Source organism: Mytilus californianus, unplaced genomic scaffold (assembly GCF_021869535.1).
Source record: "Mytilus californianus isolate M0D057914Y unplaced genomic scaffold, xbMytCali1.0.p SCAF_4, whole genome shotgun sequence".
NCBI lineage: Eukaryota > Metazoa > Mollusca > Bivalvia > Mytilida > Mytilidae > Mytilus > Mytilus californianus.
This window is the reverse complement of record NW_026262690.1, coordinates 70,927,343-70,951,391: the sequence shown is the minus strand read 5'-3', so window position 1 is coordinate 70,951,391 and position 24,049 is coordinate 70,927,343. Positions and strand designations below refer to the sequence as shown.

Sequence of the window (24,049 nt, the reverse complement as noted above, 5' to 3'; positions counted from 1 at the left end):
TCTTATGGTCAACACTCTTGTTGTCTTATATTAAAAATTCCGAGAATAGTTGATTTAGTCTTTTGCACATTCAAGTATGACTTCATATGTCTTGTAACTCATGGCTTCCAAAACGGTCATATATTCCGGACTTGACCAAAATTTATATAAAAAGTCCGGCTGCTCTCAGCCTCAAACGGTCAAATATCATAGGTTTGCCACTTTTGTTATGCGCTGATGTTGCACACTTCGAATGCTGTACTTTCAATTTAACACTTTACGCCAGAACATCGAATTTATATCAAAGTAAAGTTTAATATCGTTTTAATGTCAATCATTGGTTATATCATATATGATGGCCAACTGATTATCATAGTTGCCTAATTTACTAAGTCTAAAGGGATAAAAAAATCGGGATAAGATATGAAATGTCCGGCTGGCTCAAAAAAATTTTGGAAGCCCTGGTCTTGTTCCGGTGTAAAACTTTAACATCAGACATTTTAAAACATTTTTATACGCTTCAGAATGTAATAAAATTTGACAAAAAGAAGATTTTCAGGTGCAAAGTGTGAGTTTTTTGCATTTTATTGAAGAAATCACATTTGTCCGTTGCCATGGACGAAATGTGCATCGTCTTAACCTTTGAGAGTCATCAATGACCTAATGAATAGCCAATGGAAATGTCTTAATATCGTCTCATGATGCTGGATAAGCCAATCAAATTAACGCTAATTTTCGTATCACTTTTTCATATCACACTCCATGCAGTGTGATACGACAAATATCTCTTCATGCAAGTAATAGATAACAAGCCACAACCATAAGAGACTAAATTTAACCGTTAGAATATTCAATAATGATTCTCTATATTGTTTGTACTTAAAGAAAAATATTGATATGAACTATTTTCCTGAAAATTTCATTTCTAAATAAAAAATAAAAAATAAAAAAATTGTGAAGCTTCAATTAACCAATTTCAAGGTAAAAAATAAATCTAAGTTACAACATAAAAAATATATCTTAAGCAGAACAGATGAAGTGCTGCGGAACATTTTGATTGATGATTGATTGTTGGTTGGTTGCTTAATGTCCAGTGGCAAATATTTTATGCATGTTCAGGACGAACATAGAGTTTGAAAAAAACAACAATAGAACAACAATACATTTTGAACATGCAAGCTTGTACCATGGCTTCATAGATTCTTAATGATGCCATAGGTTCTAAAAATCTTTTGAACTTAATAAAACTTTTACAAAATCAAAATAATTTATTTGAATTAATAATGTTTTAACATTCTTAAAACTCACCTTAGTTCCCTTGATACCAACACCATTTCTAGCAGGTTCTCCCTTTCCTCCTTTGGATCCAGGGAAACCAGGAGGTCCTACAGGTCCAGGAAATCCAGAAGTTCCTGGATTACCAGGTTCTCCCTATAAACATATATAAATCTGTACAGTGATTGTCCTTGGTTCATGTCTGTCATATTTGTTTTCATAGTTTTTTTTGTTATGAATTGGGCTGTTGGTTTTCTCATTTGAATTGTTTCACATTTTTCATGTCAGGGCCTTTTATAGCCCACTATACAATATAGCTTTTTCTGATTGTTGAAGGCAGTACAGTCACCTATAATTGCGTACTACCACTTCATTTTAACTCTGGTGGATAGTTGTCTCCTTGGCAATCATACCAAAACTCCTCATGTTTATATTATCAGATATTCAAAGATTAGCAGGATCTCCCTATAATCATAATAAATCTGTCCATTCCTATTAGAACCTCTATGATTACCACACAAAAATAAAAGATGTGGTATGATCGCCAATGAGACAACTATCCACCAGAGACAAAATGACATAGATATAAGTAATTAGAGGTCACTATACGTCCTATAACAATGAGCAAAATCCATACAGCATTGCAAGCTATAATAAAATGCTCTGCTGGGGCGCAGCTTGATATGACCACAGAGGTGGAACCCTGAACAGTTGGGGCAAGTATGGACACAACATTCAAGCTTGATACAGCACTGAATTTGGATTGTAATTAAATATTTGACACAGCATAGGTTTCTCACACAGAATGAAAGTGGTCTAAGAACTTAAAAATTTTTAATTTACCTATTCAAACCATATCATTATTATTTGCTTTTATATATAAATCAGAAATGACCAATTTAAAATGGAAAATTTTAAAGAAAAATAAAATGCTCCACTGGGACGCAGCTTGATATGACCGCAGAGGTCGAACCCTGAACAGTTGGGGCAAGTATGGACACAACATTCAAGCTTGATACAGCACTGAATTTGGATTGTAATTAAATATTTGACACAGCATAGGTTTCTGACACAGAATGAATGTGGTCTAAGAACTTAAAAATTTTTAATTTGCCTATTCAAACCATATCATTATTATTTGCTTTTATATATAAATCAGAAATAACCAATTTAAAATGGAAAATTTTAAAGAAAAAAAAAGGAAAAAAAAATCCCCCCCCCGAAATTTTTTGAACCCCCTTATGATTCATCACCCCCAAACTCAATCCCAGCCTTCCCTTTGTGGTATGGTACCTTGCAGTACAATTTCAGAGAGATCCATACACTTGAACACAAGTTATTGTCTGGAAACTAGACAAATGCTTATTTTTGGCCCCTTTTTGGCCCTTTTTTCTTAAATGTTTTGGACAATTACCCCTAAACTCAATTCCAGCTTTCCCTTTGTGATATGGAACCTTGTAGTACAATTTCATAAAGATCCATACACTTACACACAAGTTATTGTTATGAAACTAGAATAAAATGCTCCGCAGGGCGCAGCTTGATACGACCGCAGAGGTCGAACCCTGAACAGTTGGGGCAAGTATGGACACAACATTCAAGCTTGATACAGCTTTGCATTTGGATTGTGATTAAATATTTGACACAGCATAGGTTTCTGACACAGAATGAATGTGGTCTAAGAACTTAAAAATTTTAAATTGGACATTCACCTATTATGGTCCAATATCCAAAATCTAAATACATGGTTAGATTCAGCATATCAAAGAACCCCAAGAATTCAATTTTTGATGAAATCAAACAAAGTTTAATATTGGACCCTTTTGACCTCAATGTGGACAAAGTTGATAACGGGGCCCAAAAATCAAAAATCTAAATACATGGTTAGATTCAGCATATCAAAGAACCCCATATATTCAATTTTTGTTGAAATCAAACAAAGTTTAATTTTGGACCCCGATTTGGACCAACTTGAAAACTGGGCCCATTATCAAAAATCTAAATACATGTTTAGATTCGGCATATCAAAGAACCCCTGGAATTCAATTTTTGTTAAAATCAAACTAAGTTTAATTTTGGACCCTTTGGACCTTAATGTAGACCAATTTGAAAACGGAACCAAAAATTAAGAATCTAAATACACGGTTAGATTCGGCATATCAAAGAACCCCAATAATTTAATTTTTGATGAAATCAAACAAAGTTTAATTTTGGACCCTTTGGACCTCAATGTGGACCAATTTAAAAACGGCGCCCAAAATCCAAAAACTTAATACACGGTTAGATTCAGCATATTAAAGAACCCCAAGAATTCAAGAATAAAACCCCATTGAAATTGGTCAAGAAATAAGCAATTTATACGAAGTATCTTCTTTTGCACAATACTGTGCAATTGAATATTTCCTGCTATTGCGCAATACTGTACAATTAACAATTTCTTGCTATTGCGCAATATTGTGCTATTGGATATTTCTTGCTATTGCGCAATACTGTGCAATTGAAGATTTCTTGCTATTGCGCAATACTGTGCAATTGAAGATTTCTTGCTATTGTGCAATACTGTGCAATTGAAAATTTCTTGCTATTGCACAATACTTATTATATAAAAATTTACACATCCTGTTTGGTGTGTATCTCCTACCATATCATTATTATTTGCTTTTAAATATAAATAAGAAATAACCAACTTAAAATGGAAAATTTTAAAAGAAAAAAAAAAGGAAAAAAAGAAAAAAAAGGAAAAAAAAAAATCCCCCCCCCAAATTTTTTGAACCCCCTTATGATTCATCACCCCCAAACTCAATCCCAGCCTTCCCTTTGTGGTATGGAACCTTGTGGTACAATTTCAGAGAGATCCATACACTTTAACACAAGTTATTGTCTGGAAACTAGAAAAATGCTTATTTTTGGCCCCTTTTTGGCCCCTTATTCCTAAACGTTTTGGGCAATTACCCCCAAACTCAATTCCAGCTTTCCCTTTGTGATATGGAACCTTGTAGTACAAATTCAGAAAGATCCATACACTTACACACAAGTTATTATCATGAAACTAGAAAAATGCTTGTTTTTTGCCCCTTTTTTGGCCCCTAATTCCTAAAATTTTGAGGCAATTACCCCCCAAAATCAATCCCAGCATTCCTTTTGTGATATGGAACCTTGTGGTACAATGTCAGAGAGATCCATACACTAACACACAAGTTATGTCTGGAAGTTACAAAAATGCTTATTTTTGGCCCCTTTTGGCCCCTAATTCCTTTACTGTTGGTACCATAACCCCCAAAATCAATCCCAACCTTCCTTTTGTGGTATTGAACCTTATGGTAAAATTTCATAGAGATCCATTCACTTAAACTAAAGTTAGAGTGCGAAAACCAATGTGTCTTCGGACGACGCCGGACGACGACGACGACGACTACGACGACGACGACGACGACGACGACGACGCCAACGTCATACCAATATACGACCACAAAAATTTTTTTGCGGTCGTATAAAAATGCTTGTTTTTTGCCCCTTTTTGGCCCCTAATTCCTAAATTTGGAGGCAATTACCCCAAAAATCAATCCAAGCATTCCCTTTGTGATATGGAACCTTGTGATACAATGTCAGAGAGATCCATACACTTACACACAAGTTATTGTCATGAAACTAGAAAAATGCTTATTTTTGCCCCTTTTTTTGCCCCTAATTCCTAAGATTTAGAGGCAATTACCCCAAAAATCAATCCCAGCATTCCCTTTGTGATATGGAACCTTGTGATACAATGTCAGAGAGATCCATACACTAACACACAAGTTATTGTCATGAAACTAGAAAAATGCTTGTTTTTTGCCCCTTTTTTGGCCCCTAATTCCTAAAATTTGGAGGCAATTACCCCCAAAATCAATCCCAGCATTCCCTTTGTGATATGGAACCTTGTGGTACAATTTCAGAGAGATCCATACACTTGAACACAAGTTATTGTCTGGAAACTAGAAAAATGCTTATTTTTGGACCCTTTTTCTTAAACGTTTTGGGCAATTACCCCCAAACTCAATTCCAGCTTTCCCTTTGTGATATGGAACCTTGTAGTACAATTTCATAAAGATCCATAAACTTACACACAAGTTATTGTCATGAAACTAGAAAAATGCTTGTTTTTTGCCCCTTTTTGGCCCCTAATTCCTAAAATTTGGAGGCAATTACCCCAAAAATCAATCCCAGCATTCCCTTTGTGATATGGAACCTTGTGATACAATGTCAGAGAGATCCATACACTAACACACAAGTTATTGTCATGAAACTAGAAAAATGCTTGTTTTTTGCCCCTAATTCCTAAAATTTGGAGGCAATTACCCCCAAAATCAATCCCAGCATTCCCTTTGTGGTATGGAACCTTGTGGTACAATTTCAGAGAGATCCATACACTTGAACACAAGTTATTGTCTGGAAACTAGAAAAATGCTTATTTTTGGACCCTTTTTCTTAAACGTTTTGGGCAATTACCCCCAAACTAAAACCCAGCTTTCCCTTTGTGATATGGAACCTTGCAGATCAATTTCATAAAGATCCATACACTTACACACAAGTTATTGTCCTGAAACTAGAAAAATGCTTGTTTTTTGGCCCTTTTATGGCCCCTAATTACTAAAATTTTGAGGGAATTACCCCCAAAATCAATCCCAGCCTTCCCTTTGTGATATGGAACCATGTTGTACAATGTCAGAGAGATCCATACACTTACACACAAGTTATGTCTGGAAGTTACAAAAATGCTTATTTTTGGTCCCTTTTTGGTCCCTAATTCCTTAACTGTGGGTACCATAACCCCCAAAATCAATCCCCACCTTCCTTTTGTGGTATTGAACCTTATAGTAAAATTTCATAGAGATCCATTCACTTAAACTAAAGTTAGAGTGCGAAAACCAATGTGTCTTCGGACGACGATGACGAAGCCAATGCCATACCAATATACGACCACAAAAATTTTGTTGCGGTCGTATAAAAACATGACAAATGTAGAACAATTCAAACTAGAAAACTAACGGTCAGAGTTATGAACAAAACAATAAACAAATATGTTACACAGCAACAATTGACAACTAATCAATTACCAGTAATTTCCTATCAGACACTCAAATATCACTAGGCTCTTACTGTTAATATATATGACTGAAACATTTATATTTGACACTTTTGATTAAATAAGGATGTAAAGGTCCTAAAAAAATTTATAACTATTAGTAATTTCTGTGTAGGAATATTTCCAGTCTTCAGTATTACATGCTTAAAAGAGGGAGTAGGAGGGGCTCTCACACCAAATTCCTGAGAAAATAAATGGCAAATCCCAAATTCACATGAAAAAAATGTGTCTGTTCCTGATTTTTCAAATTCCCAACTATTTAACCTACTATACCCCAATTCCTGCTCAATCCCAAATTCCTGAAAAGGTCCTTCCTTTTTAAATTGTATGTTGTACTGTCTTGAAAGGCTTTTATTATAACTGTTTTTCTAGTCTATTTTCTATCATTGCCATCTCAGACTTTTATGATTATCACTTATGATATTATAATGTTTTTATTGGGGTGTGCTTAAAAAAATATAAAAGAACAGAGTTCCAATGTCCCCCGCGTTGCACATATTTTATCTATCCAAGGTACAAGGGCAATAACTAAAAAAAAAACACTTTTTTTTTGTTCTTTAAAACTTTTTATTTTTATCTTAGAGAAATGAAGGCATCAGAGCAAATGCAATGTGATTTCCATTATAATTAATATTTCCAAGGGCATAACTCGTTAAAAATATTTGATCATCACTTATTCTAAAATGTGTCAAAGATATTGCTGATATAAACCTCTGATATAAGTTTCATAAAATTCTGGCAATAATTGTACATGTGAGAACGCTAACAAGAACAGACGGACGGACGCCCTGTATTTCTATGTCAACCGGAACGTGTTACGCAGGGGACAAAAATATGTTAATATAGAACTGGCCAAGGGTATAGCCACTAAATTCAAAAAGTAATAGAAAAGAGCATAAAAATAACCCAATTCAAATCAAATGAAGCTGGAAGAAAATAACAGACATATTATAGTTAAACCACAATTCATTTATTTCAGCTTTTCTTTTGAGCTAGGGAAATGACTTGCTTTCTTCTGATTGCAGAAATGACTTTCTTGAAAGGGTCATACTCATAAATGATAACCAGTTTATCATTTTCTTAAAAATCAGAATATTAATAAAAGAAAGGAAATTTTATTTGTAAATGCAACTTTCCATTAAAACAACAAATTTCTGGTCATGCAATGATTGAGAAAACAAGCACACCTGTAGGTTTTAGCAACATTATACATGCTGACAGCTCAATTCCAAAATCACTGATAAGACCTCCTAAGGTTATCAGATAAATTGGCAAACACAAACAGAATGATGGAATATCTGAGTGCATTCTACTGTTGCAAAGTCTTGAAATGCAGACACCTGTCAATTGTTGAAGACCACATGTTTACCTGAAGATGTCTTTTGGGATTTTTTGTCTTTGGATAGCTGTATCATAGATGAATATACCACATCACTTTTAATTCATATCTAGACAATGACAGTCTTTTTTAATTTTTTTGTTTTAATATACATTTTGTTTGCCTTTTCAAAAGAGTCATCTTTGTTCATACCTTTGGCATAGAAAAATGAAGAAATTTATTTGAGGAGACAATAAAACAACAACTATTTATCAAATGGTTTTAGTGGGTAATCAGTTAGGCACAAATTCAACAGAAATGATAACAGTGAAAAATGTTTCCATAGATACATTTTATGGTATATAATCATTTTTTTGTATTCCAACCAAACATATGAGTTCAGTTTTTTTGAAAATTTTTACACTGACAAATCACCAAATTCCACTTTATACCCAATTAACCATTCTCTGAAACATTCCCAGATTAACACATATGTTTCTTATTATATCAGAACAAACAAAAAAACATCCTGTTTTATCTCAAGAGGCTTGGGTAAAACCTGCCTATTTCCAATTCACTCACTCAACATGTGTGTGTTTTCAGTGGTAATTACTTTCAATTTACAGTCTATTAACTACACACTTTACAGATACAGTGTGTCAATAACCTTATCTCTAGGAAGTACAGAAAGGCTTTACAAAATTAACATTATCTAGTAAGGTCCCATTAGATTAGGGTGTTATATCATAACCCTTTGATAATTAATAAGAAGAATCATATTACTGATTCAGATATTAAGATTATATAATTATTAGATGATTGTATATATCTCCCTAGAAACACAGCTTGTGAGAAATACAATCAACAAACCAAAATGCTGTTTTATAACAATTTTTAAAATCATATAGTTTTTTAAAAAATACTACACAATGTAATTTATTTTACAACTGTATTTCTGACATTGTAACAGTATATTTTGATATGTAAGAAAAGCTTTTCATAGGTTCAATATAGAATTATGAAAAACATTTTTTGTTCCTTTCTTTCAACTTACATTTTTTTATGTCCTGAACTGAGAATGAAATCATTAATCTGAAGTTCTGAACTTATCAAAATATACATGCTTAGATTGTTTGTTCTGAATTTTGAATTATTCAGACTTTCTTACCTGAGTTCCATTGCATCCATCCAAACCAGGTGGGCCTCTTGGTCCAACAGGGCCAGGAATACCCTGAAAAAATTTATAAAATAAAATGTTACTGGTAGTACTTTTTTAAACATTTTAAAAGAGTGATAGTCTATATGTCTGTTTTAAGGCTTCTGAAATTTCATTTCAAGTTTGCCACACAAATTGACAATAGGTGTTGTTGTAAGGTGTATTTTTTCTAAGAAAAGACAAAAAGATTTACATTGAAATTGCTATTACTATTCAAATATATCAGGTTATGGACATTTTACACCATGAGAATTACTCCTGCAGCACCAACACACATTTATCTTGAAGTGTGTCGACATGCACAATTTACTGTTGAACTGATAAAAATATTAACCTTTAAATTGGACAGATCTGTTTCTTATTAAGACTATGCACTTAAAAACATTTTCTTTTTACAACAGACATACTAACACAGTTTTTGGCATTAATTATGTTCATTCATTTTTGTAAAATAAGACCATAGACTGACTTGACTAAAAAATTGATAATTTCCATAGATCCATGTTTTAAGTGGATTCTTTAGATTTTCAAATGCTTTAATTTGTTTATGTTAGAAATAGAGGAAGATATTGTATTGTGGTAATGTACTTTTCAGAGAAGAGGAAATGACTCTATTAACAAAAGTTTTAAAAAGAAAGCAAAAGATGGTTTATGTTAGCATAATTACCAAGTTAACTTTCATCAACGCCTATTTACATCAATTTTTGGTGGAAATTCCACTTTTATAATTATATAAACTTCTTAATACTTACAGGAATACCATTCATTCCAGGAAATCCAGGCATACCCATCTTACCCTGAAAATAAACAATGTGAAATTACATACAGACATAACTTATAACCATGTAAAATACATTGTAATTAGTATCACAGACTTCACCATAATTTTACTGTTATCAATATTTTATTCTAATTAAATATCGACAGCAATTGAACAAAAAAGATCAGTCTTTCAAAGCTTCTCAAACGAAACAAGACATAGGTAATTGCAATTCCAAAATTCAAGTTTTGAACAAACAACTGCACTATTGTCATGGTTCTCCAGATTAGTTGAAAATTAATTCATTGAGAGATTACAAGAGTACAGTGAAAAAAAAATTGATTTTAGCATGACTGCATTTCAAAATAGAAATTATTGAACATGTCGTAAATACTTTAGAATTTTCCTTCAGTTGCTTAAAAAAACAGAATCAAATTTTTGAGATATTTGTAAGTACAGCTCTCTGGTGACAATTTAGCACTGTCTTGACCATGCTTTTTTAAGCCATGGGCTAAGTACTTACCCTGTTACCCTTTGGGCCATCAGGTCCTTCAGGTCCATGTTCACCTTTCATTCCTTTAGTTCCCTGCAGACCTTCCATACCAGGAAATCCCTGAATACCTTGGGGTCCAGGTGGACCAATAGGACCAGGTGATCCCTGAAAAAAATTCAAATTATTTTACTATTAAGATTAGGGACATACTTTTAATATGAAATCAAGTTCAATAGGGCCATACCAAACAGATATGTGTTTTTTTTTCTGATTTTCTTCATAAGAGAGCTAATGGAATATCTTTTTTTCTTTTATGTGTTATATTTCTTAGCTAAAGAGAACCAGCAACAACACAAAACTAATTTTTCTTTTTTTATTTTATTTTCTATAAGCAATAATCATATTTTTGTGTAATATTTTGCTTGATTAATAGGACAACGAGTTGTGTATCAGAAATTGCTTAAGGGAAATATTTTAAGTTGCTTATATTCAATGAAGTTTAGGATTCAAAAAGTCATTTGGTAGGGCCTTAAATACCAGTAACTGGTAAATGATTGCATATCATGATGTATGGGTATGATCCACATGAATTTAGTTACGTTATATTACAACTACATGTATATGAGCAATGACAAGGTTATTTTTATTGTCTGACAATAACACAAACTTCTTCATGAATATATCTGAAACCCATTTGTTTGCATTTATTTCTCATATATGCTGCTATTTTTATAAACTTGTACCAAGTAAATATATATCATTACACACACTTCATTATCTTTTCAACTTGTCTGTTTTGTACAGAAAATATTAATCTAATCATCACAATATTAAAACCCCAGTGGAATTTGTCTGTAAATGTTAAAAAAGTAAGGGGCCAGGATTAAGATTTTGTTTAATTCTTGATAAACAAAAAATTCAGTCTGGCAATATGCTATTAAAATCTTTGTATTTATTTTTTCCATTTTTTTTTATTTGCAATATTAAAAGAAAGAACACCTTTTAAATACACTATACATTTTTTACAAGCATAAATCTTTTCTTATAAATTACTTAAAACCATAATTTTCCATTAACACTTCCTCTTTTAATAATTCATGACACATGGCAAGAACAGATCACCTCCTGTTGGGCTTCTGTAATGGTTTTATAATTAAGATATGTGGGTCACTGACCGTGGATTATATAAAATATAAAGGTCATGCTGTTCTCCATCCTTCCATGGAATGTTTGTTCTGTCTTTGAATGGATAAAAAATAAAAATAATCCTCTTTTTTTAACTTGAGTTAATATAAAAGTTTAATTTGTTCTGTAAAACATAAAGTTCTTAGTCCATTATATTTTATGTAGCATATACGTAGAAATTAAACCATAGCAAAAACTAACAGAAGTTATTTGTTTAAAAAAAAGACAAAAAAGAGGGATGGTTGAGATCACAAAAAAATAGTTTAATCCTGCTACAGCCTGTCCAAATTCAGGTACCTTATGGTCAGTTGTTGTTATTTATTAAACATGTACCAACAATCATTAATGTTGTTTTGGGTGCTGATGATAGATATTTGACATCTGTTAAACTGTTCACCTTTTTAGACTTGGGGTGAATAAGAACTTGGCACAATTTGTACTCTATGTTAATATGACTTCTAGATGTTTTTATGGTATTTTGCGTTGTTGGGTTGTTGTTGCATTGAAATTTACCTCAACATCATCCTCCAGTCACGAAAATATAAAGATGTCTTACGAAATGGCAAAAGCTTTTACGCATGTTCTAAATGTGAAGGTCTAAATTAAGGAAATCCTGACAACAAACAACTTTTTTCTGCAGAAAATAATAAGAAGCAGGTTGTAAAAATGCAAAATATTTTGATCCCAAAGTGTGATACAACAAAAATGTAATTTATATGATGTAAACACATGTGGAAGCCATTGACTTATTTAACAACTCTTCTCACATAAAATGTGTACCTGACATGGAAGTGACAAGCACTCCTACTATAATGTTACTGCACTTTATGTTATTTTATATAAAAATGCTTGTAAGGGCAAGTTAGGTGAGATGTTTTATCAGGCTGATCGTAGATAAGTCATTCTTCAGCAAAAACAATTCTTGCAAACCCCAGAAGAATATATCTGCACATAGAAAATTTTAATTCTATAGATTTTGGCATGACCAAAAGTTGTGGAAGAGGGAATTTATTTAATTTTTATTTTATTCACAATGTATGAGTTATTCATTTCATTTCAATTTTGGTTTTAAGAAAATCATAATTCAAAAAATTATCATATTCATTTTTCTGCAAGTGTGGCAATAAAACCTTTTGTCAGTTGATTTTGTAAAATACTTTTCATTAAAAAAAAACATTATTTTTTAGCTAATTATGGAAAAAGTCAAAGCAATCAAAATACACCTTGCTTGTCCTAAGCGCCTTGATTTGAATTCATCATTAATCAAATTATCATGCTGTAATGTTACATATATGTGAATAGAACAAGTTCAAAGACTTTGGGTGTAACTAAGTAAGAATATCACAAAGTTTATATGTTAGCATATATCAAAACTTTAAGGCTTTAGTCATAATCCTACTGAGAATAGCTTTACAGATTCTCTCTAATAAAGTTAATGAGCCTATTAATATACTTTTTACAATCAGAAATGTGAAGTTAAGTACATACCCTAGATCCTTTTTCTCCAACACATTTACATCCATTATGGAATACACAGTTACCACCCTGACATTCTGGGTCATTAGGGTCACGTTGCTGTAAAGAAAACAATTTATTATTATTATTATTATAACTATAATACATGATCTTCCAATTGGTGCTTTTTCCTGCAAAAATTTGATGTCAGAAGGCAAATATCTTTCCATCACAATGTCCTATGATGTGTTTTCACCCAAATGACGATAGGTCAACACGGGCAGTTCATTCATAAAATGGAAAATGGAATCTTGTATTGGAAACTCAGCGAATCTAAGGTGAATAAAATGCTTCGCTGATAGCAGCCTGATACGACGGCAGAGGTCAAACCCTGAACAGTTGGGGCAAATTTGGACACAATATTCAAGCTTGACTCTGTTTGAATTTGGATTGTGATCAAATTTTTGACATAATATAGGTTTCTGACACAAAATAAATGTGGTCAAAGATCTTAAAAATCTATTGCTCAATACTGTGCAATGGAAGATTTCTTCTTGAAACTTTTCAAAAATTTGAAATTTGAAAAATTTTGAAAAAAAAATATGAACCCCTTAAAAAAATTGGAAAAATAAAATTCCCCCCCCCAAACTTTTTGACCCCCTTGGAGCAATTACTCCCACACTCAATCCAAGCCTTCCCTTTGTAGAATGTAACCTTGTAGTACAATTTTAGAGAGATCCATACAGTTAAACACAAGTTATTGTCTTGAAACTAGAAAAATGATTGTTTTTGGCCCCTTTTTTTTGCCCCTAATTCCTGCATGTTTGCGGAAATTATCTCTGGTACAATGTCAGAGAGATCCATATACGTACACATAAGTCATTGTCTGGAAACTACAAAAATGCTTGCTATTTGGCCCCTTTTGGCCCCTAATTCCTAAATTGTTGGTACCATAACCCCCAAAATCAATCCCAACCTTCCTTTTGTGGTATTGAACCTTCTTGTAAAATTTCATAGAGATCCATTCACTTAAAGTTAAAAATATATTTAAGAAACCAAATGTGTTTTCAGACGCCGACGACATCATAGCATTATACGAACCCCAAAAAAATTTTGTGGCCGTAAGTCTAAAAGAACCCAGATAAAACCATGTCCAAAAGAAAATTACATGTACAAAGAAAAGACAAACAATAGCCCACAAAACACTACACAGAAAATCTTAAGATTGAGAAACATGAACCCCACAAAATGTGGGGTAAACTCACATGCTTCACAAGGGTAGGCAGTTTCTGATCTAGGTTTACCTGCAGTGTTGCTTGTTGCGAGTAAAATAGGTCTTTACTACACTATAATTGTGGCAAACTAAATAAGACTCAACTCATATATATATATATGTATTTTGTGGTGCAGACAGACTGGAGCCAGCATTTAATCAAATTTTATGTCATCTATAAAAACAACAATACAGTAATCCCATAATATGCAAACATCATATATCACAATGATAGTATCTATTCAAAGTTAATTACACACAATTTGGTGAACAAAAAAATATACTACCAGCAACAATAGTAGTAAATATCTATATAATTTCGAAAACATTCCTAATGTTAAATATCATATTATGAATACCTGTCAAAAATGGACACTTACTGCCCAGGAAAACCAGATATTTTGGAAACCTGCGTTGCAGAGCAATGCAAGAACTGTTTCTGGGTAATGATGCCGAACCTCATCATGAATATGACAATATTAAAATTGATACGAAAGGAAATTTTGACTGTACTATGTCTACAGCTAGAATGACCATCTATACGATTTTTTTTATCAAATTGTTTCTACAATGTCACACTGTATTTTTTTAAAACTAGATTTAAATACATTGTATAGGGCAATCTGATGTTATATCAAAGATATGTGTATATATGTCTCTGTCAGTAATGAATGTTTCTTCTTCAATCTTGCAGAGCTTGGACATGAATAAAAATGCAATTACCAGACAGAATCTAAAATAAGATCCATCTTTTGAATTCTATTACTCCTGCAGATGAGTGACCATACTGTAACTGTAAAAAACAACCCATCTTCCGTTTCAAAAGTTCAGATGTACTTTAAGAAATGTGGATATTCTAAATTCAGTATTTAAATTTTGCATTAAAGCTACATTGTTGTGTAGTGACAAATTGAAAATGTATACTACTGTTGCTTTTATTCATCTCTGAAATTAAGTAAAATTTTATATGTTATCAAAAATGTTATTATTTTTTTCAAGATGGGCTTTTACTAAGAAATATCAATTTCATATGTATTTTTCCCAAAAGGTTTTTTTCAAAATGGTTACAAAAACTATCAAGAGGAAAGATTTGATCCATAAAGAAAAATAAATCAATTAATGTATAGATAAAGTTGATAAGAACTTAAGGAGGCTGAATATACTCCTCATGTTATTTCAGCAAAGATTTAGAACTTCCCAGTATCTTTCAAAAGTTTTGGCAGCAGTTATGCATTTTGATGGAAGTTTGATTGCTTAACAAAAGAGTAATGTAATATTTCCAGTTGTTTTTTTTTTTTTCGCAGGTGTTTCATATATTGAAACTGACCTCTTCCTTCAAAGTACCTTTAAGAAAGTTTATGAGATATCAATCAATTTGGTTTCCATATCAACTAGACAGGGTGTGACTTATATCAACATTGTTTATATTTATATATAAACAATTTTAGCTCTTCACTCTCTAAACGAACAGAGAAAGATCATCATAATGCATGTTATCATGAATGTTGGTATCAGATTTAATCTTCCAACATTATTAGAGAGCAACCATTTAACTTCAAGGGGGGGGGGGGGGGGGGGGTATGGTTTTTTGTCTGAGTCACAAAGCACGAACATTTTTTTTCAGTTTTTTTCGACGCTTTCATTCAAATTATTTTTTTTTAAATTTAACACTATAAGGTATGGGGAAAATCTGGATTCAGAATATTTTTTTTCATCAAATTGGGGATCAGAATATTTTTTAGAAAAAACTATAACCCCCCCCCTCCCCCTCCCCTTGAAGTTAAATGGTTGATCCCTTACTGCTGTTATTTCAGGATTAACATACTCACTGGGTGATCCCTTACTGCTGTTATTTCAGCATTAACATACTCAGACAGATTTGTAATTTTTATGTTGAGAAGCATTTACATGTTTAATTTACTCAAATGTGAAATACCAAATAATTAAATAATTTACCTCAACTTCTTTTGTTTTGGTTTAATATTTATCATAAGGAGATATAAAATCTTAAGTTCCAATTATTTATAGCTAGATGAACTAAAATCTTACGTTCCAATTAATTATAGCTAGATGAACTAAAATCTTAAGTTCCAATTATTTCTAGCTATATGAACTAGAAAATCCTAAACAAAAATCTGCATTCATAGGTAGAACACAATTTTATGCAAACCTTTCATCTCTCTCACTGACAAAACAGCTTTGAGTTTCTGATTACACCCTTCTTCCTAAACTAAAAGGTACTTAAAAACAAATCAACTAGACTATGTGCTCAGCTAAATTCCTTAATCAAAAATACATATTCAGCAGAATTTCAATCAACCTTGTTTTCTGAAGTACTTTTTCAGAATCACAATTCACATGTATAATGTGAGACGAATCCGTTTGCAGATGCACATCTAGTTAACCTACTATCTAACATTGCATTAATTTTATATCATGTTTATTCTTTCCTTTTCAAAACTACCACTGATGAATCAGAATTGAGGCAATTTGATCTTCAAATATAAATAAACCAGTTCTAAATAAAACATTGTATATTTTCTTTGAAATTAGTTTACAAGAGTACAGATGTGTTGTCCAGATCACTTCGGTCCAGACATATATCAATTAGAATTCAGCTTACTCAGCAGTTTTTCAATATCCTTGAAGATCATAGATTGGTTATAGATCTAGGATCAGATCAATGCTATCTCTGAAATAAGAGCATGAATGTTTGCCATATCATTGGGGTTGGTACAGGTACAAACAGTTCACTCTATCATTTACTATTCTTCTTTGTCAAACTTTGATACTTGCAACAATAAAAGTTAGACAAACGGGAATGATAAGAAAGAGTCCTTAGTATCCTTAAAAAAATCTACCTTATTTGTATGTAATGCATGTTTCCTAGAGCTAAATCTTTTATTCCAGAAAATGATGATAAAATTTTACATGAGATCTTATTTTAAATTTACAAAAAATGCAACATATATGTATTACAGAATTTACAGTTACAAATCCTGTACACAAACTATAAAAAATTACCCGTACATCCCCAAAACCAAACTGGGTTCTCATGAAAGGTAAACAATTTCCAGCCCCTAGTGATACCTATTGGGTTAATACTGCTACTCATATAAAAATCTGATGATGTCATAATCAGTGATTGGGCAACATACATAATAGAGGACAAGATGTTTCTTGTCCCATCTAAAACATTATTACAAAGTCATAAAAACAAGGAATTATTTGAATCTGGAATAATTTTGAATTCTGGAAAATTGATTAGAAATGTATGATGAAAACTAACCCAACTAAATAGGGTTAGCCATGCGTGCATGGCTAAGGTTAATTTTACTTTCACTATCATTTCAGTATGAACTAACTAACCCACCTTAGCCATGCGCGCATGGCTAACCCTATTTAGTTGGGTTAGTTTTCATCATATATTTCTCATCAATTTTCCAGAATTCAAAATTATTCCAGATTCAAATAATTCCTTGTTTAAACCATTATAATCTGTTTATCAATTATCTATAATTCTTTTGTTACTTTTTGACATCAATGTTGTATAGGTCAAAGAGGTGGCTGCAAGTAACTTATTATAAATTACCTTATATTTATCTGAGTTCTATGTTAATCAAGGAAGAATTGCCCACTTGCAAGAAATTTGTAAATACTTTTGTTTGTAGTGCATAACATTGTTTGTATTTTGTTGTGTCACATATGTCTGAAGAAAAGGGGCAAATATTGTGAATGTAATGTTATAAATATTATGATGTAGTTCTAAAGAATGGTTATGGCAGAAAGGGCAATTACCTTGAACTTTGTTACAAGTTACAAAGTAAGATACAAAATTTTGATTAGTTTTCCTTAATACCTACAAGGTTAAAAACCTTCAGAGTCTGAACGGTTCTCTTAACAAACTGTTACAGGGTTCTTAAAGAAATAATTGTTACATAAAGAGGTAATAAGACAGAGTGTCAATGACTTTCAATGTTCAGTGCAAATATTCCATAAAAATGGAATGCTTTATTACTAAAGAAATGTAATTACATGACAAATGGGTAGACATTTCAAAATGGATCATGTGCTGAATAGAGAAAAGACATCATTATGGTGTGGGGGTGCTCACGCCGGGTGCACCCCTTCTTAATACGCACCTGTACCCGTACCCAGAGACATATATCTGTCTTGGATTTACCTATGGAAATAAAAATTTAAAGACCATTTCATGATGAACGAAAAATAGCTTGTGCATTGCTGTTTCACCAATTTGCACAAAACAACCATGAATAACGAGCCAAAGCATAAAAACATGTAAAATTATAATTGCCTGAAAATAGTTCTTATAAAAGAGGGTTGTAATGGGGGTACCTTCATGACGATTGACGGTAATTTTTAGTACATGATGATAATGTGAACACTTTCTTGATGACGGTAAAATAATTGACTGATTATGACGAATCACGCTAAATTCTTTCCAAAACTAGTGGTATCGATAATGGTTAATTATTTTAGACCTCTGATGAATCACGATAAGGTTATTTGGACGAATCATGATAAAATTTTGACCAATTTGACGCTAACAGTAGCCGAATATGACCGTTTGACACCTGGTGGTTAAGGGCATTCCATCCCTCATAAAAATTACCACCCTCCTATGAAAAATGGCCTTTTCCACTTCTAACTCTCAGTCATGAATGTATCTTCTTGCAGTGCTTGGACATAAATAACAATGCTATTACCAGAAGACAGAATCTAAAACAAGATCCATCTTTTGAATTCTATGACTCCTGCAGATGAGTGATCATACTGTAATTGGGGTACCTAAAACTGTTTCAAAAGTTCAGATGTACTTTAAAAAGCGTGGATATTCTAAATTCAGTATTTAAATTTCGCACTAAAGCTACATTGTTGTGTAGCGACAAAATGTATATTTTATCTCTGAAATTACGTAAAATCTTATTTGTTATCAAAAATGTTATTATGTTTTACAGGAATTTATTTTATTTTCATTTGTTATCTGAGCATTTTGATCATATATCATTCTGACGTTAACTTGATTTTATCCGGGTTTGTAAGACATAATTTTATACTTGTTACTGCTGCTGGGTTCGTCCCCATAAACAAATATTCTTCAATACTTTCCTTTGTGGTATAGATACTTTGTATCATGTAAATGCACATGTATTTTGTTTATAGTTTTCTGTGAAACCAGAGACTATGCATATGTCACGTGTGATGAAAAAAGGGATGCAAGGTGTTTATGAGGGGCCTGATGGGTTAATTTCGTTCTTCGTGATCGGCGCATTTTCGCTATCGTGATCCGTTTTTCTACAGATTTTTTTTTAATATATTTTCGTGATCCGTGATCATGGAAATTTATTTTCTGTGAATCGTGATTGACAAAAAAATCAACTCGTGAATCGTGATGAGACCCCCCCCCCCCCATCCGGCCCCTCGTTTATGGCTAAGAGATCAGAGACATAATATACACTGTTAAAGTCTCGGTTAAAGAGGGTGGTAAAGGGGGGGTGCTTGCACGGAAAAAACGTGAAATAAGACATCATTTCACGTTGAACGTGAAATAATTTCTGTCATGAACGTTGCACGAAAAATAAAGACTTTGATGTGAATCTTTTGTGACTGAGTCACTGTCCTCTTGTATATATAAACTCTCTGTTTTACATAAAATTCCCTATTTAGTATACACATTTATGATATAAATGATTTACGGCTTTTAAAAAAGTATTTAACAATCTTCTGAACTTTTAAAATGCAAATAAAGGAACAACATCATAGGCCTTTCCGCCTTATCACAAAAACAAAATTCAATCAATTTTTTTCTTGACGATCCCTGCCTAGTGTTTGAAATTTATTTGAAAAATACCGAGCACGCAAAATAAGCATTTGAAAATCACGATGCACGTAAAATTAAATAAGCAGAACACGTTGAACGAGGCACATGTCTTGCACGACTGAACATCAAATAAAAAAGTAAAAACACGTTGAACGTGAAATAAAAAACGGCGATCAAGTTGCACGAAAATAACCCTTTACCACCCTCGTTAAAGTGTTTATATAATTTTTATGTCTCTGCTAAGATTATTTTCATATATATCTAAGGAAAAGACTTTAACCCCCTCTATTGATTGAATAATTATAGAACATATATATGTTTCTTGGAGAGAACCACAGGAACAGACAAACCGAAGAGATATTTGCAGATTGATCTCTAGGTCTAAGTCAGGAGTCACTTTTTTGACCAACCGAGGCCCTTAAAGTACTCATTCTAGTTCAAACCCTGGTCTGGATACCAAAGATGGGCCACTTTTGAGATGGGCGTACCCTACTATTAAATGTACTGAAATTTCCAGTAATCCGAACCATCAAACACTGGGACTTTCAGCACTGTAGCCATCTGTCTTAACCATGAGGCAACGAAACCACATTACAATGTTTTTTTGGCTTGCAAATCACCTTTGCAAAAAATCTGCTGCTGTTATTGCACAAGATATGAAGCAGGTGCATGATGTGGTCTGTCATCATTGATGCATGCATACACTATGTCTGTATATAAGAAGGGTTACTTGGTGAGGAATAGTCATTGTTTAGAAGAACAAAACACCATGAATAATACTTTGTTTCTACTTACAATCTATAAAAATAAGATTTAATTGAAGTTGACAGGAGTTGGAAAAAGAGCATCTAGCTTTTAATTAGATGATTCATGATGTATCTAGCAAAAAATGTAGGCAATCCAAAATGACTTCTTCCTTAATACTTTATATTATTAATATTTTGTAGGAGTTAAGGTTGTTGATCTTAGTGCTAGTGAAATACAGAAATGTTGAGTCAGCTGAATCATTTTGAACTAACCTAATGATTTCATTATAAAAATGTGGTAATGATGTCATGATTAAAACAGTTTTCTATTATTCAAATTAATTGAAGTTCAGTGATTTGCACTTTAGAACAAAGTGACTTGTACATTCATTTAATGAATAAATGTGCAAAGATTAGCACTTTATAATGTTTTTAAAAAACCAATAAAATATGATTCAGCCCTCTTCCTTGGAAAGTACATGAATCAATATGAATTAAAGGGGGAAACAATGAGAGTAAGCAGACCATGGAAAACTTTCAAGTTTTTTTTTTTTTTTTGTTGAGAGAAAAAAAAGAATGCACTTAACCCAAAATATCCTTTGTCCAAAATGACAGTCTAAAACTGGAAAACATGATGCAACAAATGAAAAAACAACCCAGGCCATTCATTAGGAGGCATAGCCGGTATTTTTACCCTTCTATGCTACTTAAAAGTACTGCCTGAATTTAGGAATTTTTATATAAGGTATTCAAGAAATATATTGAAAAGTACCACCTACAAATGGAAAAAGCACCAATTAATATAACATGAAAGATAATGAAACCCCTATCAACCTGGGCCTATATGTATTATTTTACATGGCATTGGGTTCTCTTTTTATTCATATTGATCCATGTACTTTCCCAGACAGAGGGTTGAAGGGCATGTGTTATTGCCAGCCAAGCCTCCCACTTGTATTCCAGCAAAAAAAAGTTTCAATTTATCCATGCACTCTAGCTAAAATTGAAAACGTACATTCCACTAGAAGGCATGTTCTGAACTTATACATGTTTCAGGAAAAGTCATGTTCAACTACACCCCAATATAGAATTGAGATCAGGAGTCAAAAGTCATAGCGAGTTTAGTTACAGAGTGACCCCTTAGGAGATATAATGCAGGAGTTTGGTGTTTGCTCAACATATGCATACATAGATAATATAAAATCCCATAGCTTTGGCTAAAGACATCAGATATAAAATTTACCAAGATTCTTTGGCGTGTTAGAGTTTACCATGTGTTGTATAGTGATATTTGAATGATGAATTTCTTGTCATACTGTGTTATGTAGGTTGCTATATAGTTGACACAGTTCCTATTTTTACATTGACTTGAGAACAAAACAGATCACAATATGCTGTTTGTAGGTTTTATTTGAAGGATAGTTACTTGTCACAAAAAAAACCACAAAATTTTCTCTTTTTTTCAGCAAATCAGGGTCATGTCCAAGGAAAAGACACAGCTAACTGAGTTTGGGGGAGGTTATAATTCATATTTTACCAAGGCCTTTGATCCTGACATGAAGAATATCATAGAGGAAAAAATCAGACAATGATTCAAGATGATAACATTATATATATATTTTTAGGTGAGTTTACACTTGTGTATCCACATTTCTTTACATGAAATAAAAAGAATTGACAATTTAAAATGTCATTTAGTTGTGCTTCTTTTAAAATAAAAACTTGAGACCTATCTACAATGAAACAACAATTATCCAAAAATCACAGATTTAATTTGTTGTTTTTCTGTATCTTTTTCTTTCTTTTTTTTTTTTGGTGGGGGGGGGGGACATTACATACAATAAATATTATTCTTTTCATAAAGAAATTATTGCTAATTACATTAAATGGTATTTTAACTACAAAAAAATCCTATTTCCTATCTTGCTTACAGCCCATTCAAACAATACTTATATTCTATCAGATGAATCTTAGTTGGCACGAGAAACAAATAATCAGTATGACATATCCTAATGTTTGCTTCTGTAGTTTGGCAGTAGTCATGTAGATGTAAGAACAGATAAAGTTGCTGACAATTTTCCACAGGTTTGTGAGTCACTGTAGAAACAGACACTTTCTGTCTGATCTGCTTCATAAATTCTATGATGTCATATCTTTGATTCTTTAATAATTAAGGCCAAAGTAACATAATAACTGTTATATCTATGATTCTTTAATAATTAAGGCCAAAGTAACATAAAAACTGTTATATCTATGATTCCTTAATAATGAAGGCCAAAGCAATATAATTACTGTTACTCATTATCATTTTATAATAATTCATTGAAATTTAATTGTTTTTATACTTATGATCTTCAAAACATAATGTTATTTTTGTATAGCTATTATAGTTTCAATACTAAACCACTCAGTTTGTTCTAGAAATGTTGTTAGATACTTGATAAATCAACTATCCTATAGGACATCCATCATGGATGTTTGCTTCTTTTATAAGTTAGTATCATAATTTTTTAACTTTATAAAAACATTGGTCTGGGAGGTGTGATTTAATTTTTTAATTGTAATTGACTTTGAACTAGCTTTCAGTAGCTGTGAAAACTCTTAGATCGGCACTTTGTGTCTTTAGTCTTTTTGCCAGTTGTTAGTTTTTTAGTGCTTTGTGTCTATCTGATGTCAGAGTCAAGCCTTTTTCAACAGATTTTTACAGTTTGTTCTTATATACATTGTTTTGTAAATAAATCAGGATGATGATTTCCTCTTTGGATTCATTTACATTTTGTCAATGAGGAGACTATACTTTTTTAGGTTTTGCTTCTTATTTTTGAATTGAGACAAAACTCAGAGAATTTATTATTTTCTTGGAAATGCTCTTGCCGAAGACATTCTGTATCTTATTATTAAGGATATGTTTAATTTATTTCTGCAACTATTGGCTTCTTCGTGAATTACAACTGTTCCTGGGGATATAAGTTAGGCATTAAAATTCAATTCAGAGTAGATAATTTTGCTGGATATTATTGAGAATCAAATTAGTTCTATACTATTTTAAGAAATAGCAATATAATAAAAAATTGGCACCATTTTTTGTTTCACATATTGGAATAAAAATCATTTTTTTAGTTTACCATAACTTTATTTACAGTGGCAGAACACTTGGGAAGTTTTAATTGCACAAGAAACTAAAGGGACCTAATGTCAGGTTTTTCAAATGCTTATTATAGTATTCTATTTTGAGTGTATTGCTTTTTTTTTTATGTTGAATACTAATGGATATTCAATCTTCTTGTTTGTTATTCAATATATGCCATTAACCTTCTGGTAATAAATTTGCATTTGATTAATATTTGGTTTCAAGTACCATTGATGAAAATTAAATTTTTCATAA

The 24,049-nt window shown here is 32.1% G+C and overlaps 1 protein-coding gene across 1 annotated transcript in view; it reads right to left on the bottom strand.

The window, feature by feature from the left end:
* Positions 1–24,049, bottom strand: part of LOC127698635 (collagen alpha-2(IV) chain-like) — a 104,132-nt gene that overhangs the window by 73,913 nt on the left and 6,170 nt on the right. Inside the window, exons 3-7 of the mRNA XM_052202193.1 lie at positions 12,837–12,923; positions 10,194–10,328; positions 9,663–9,707; positions 8,863–8,925; positions 1,288–1,410 (exon numbers count right to left, since the gene is read on the bottom strand). Of these exons, the coding sequence (XP_052058153.1) occupies positions 1,288–1,410; positions 8,863–8,925; positions 9,663–9,707; positions 10,194–10,328; positions 12,837–12,923 (453 nt within the window). The remainder of the gene's footprint in view (positions 1–1,287; positions 1,411–8,862; positions 8,926–9,662; positions 9,708–10,193; positions 10,329–12,836; positions 12,924–24,049) is intronic.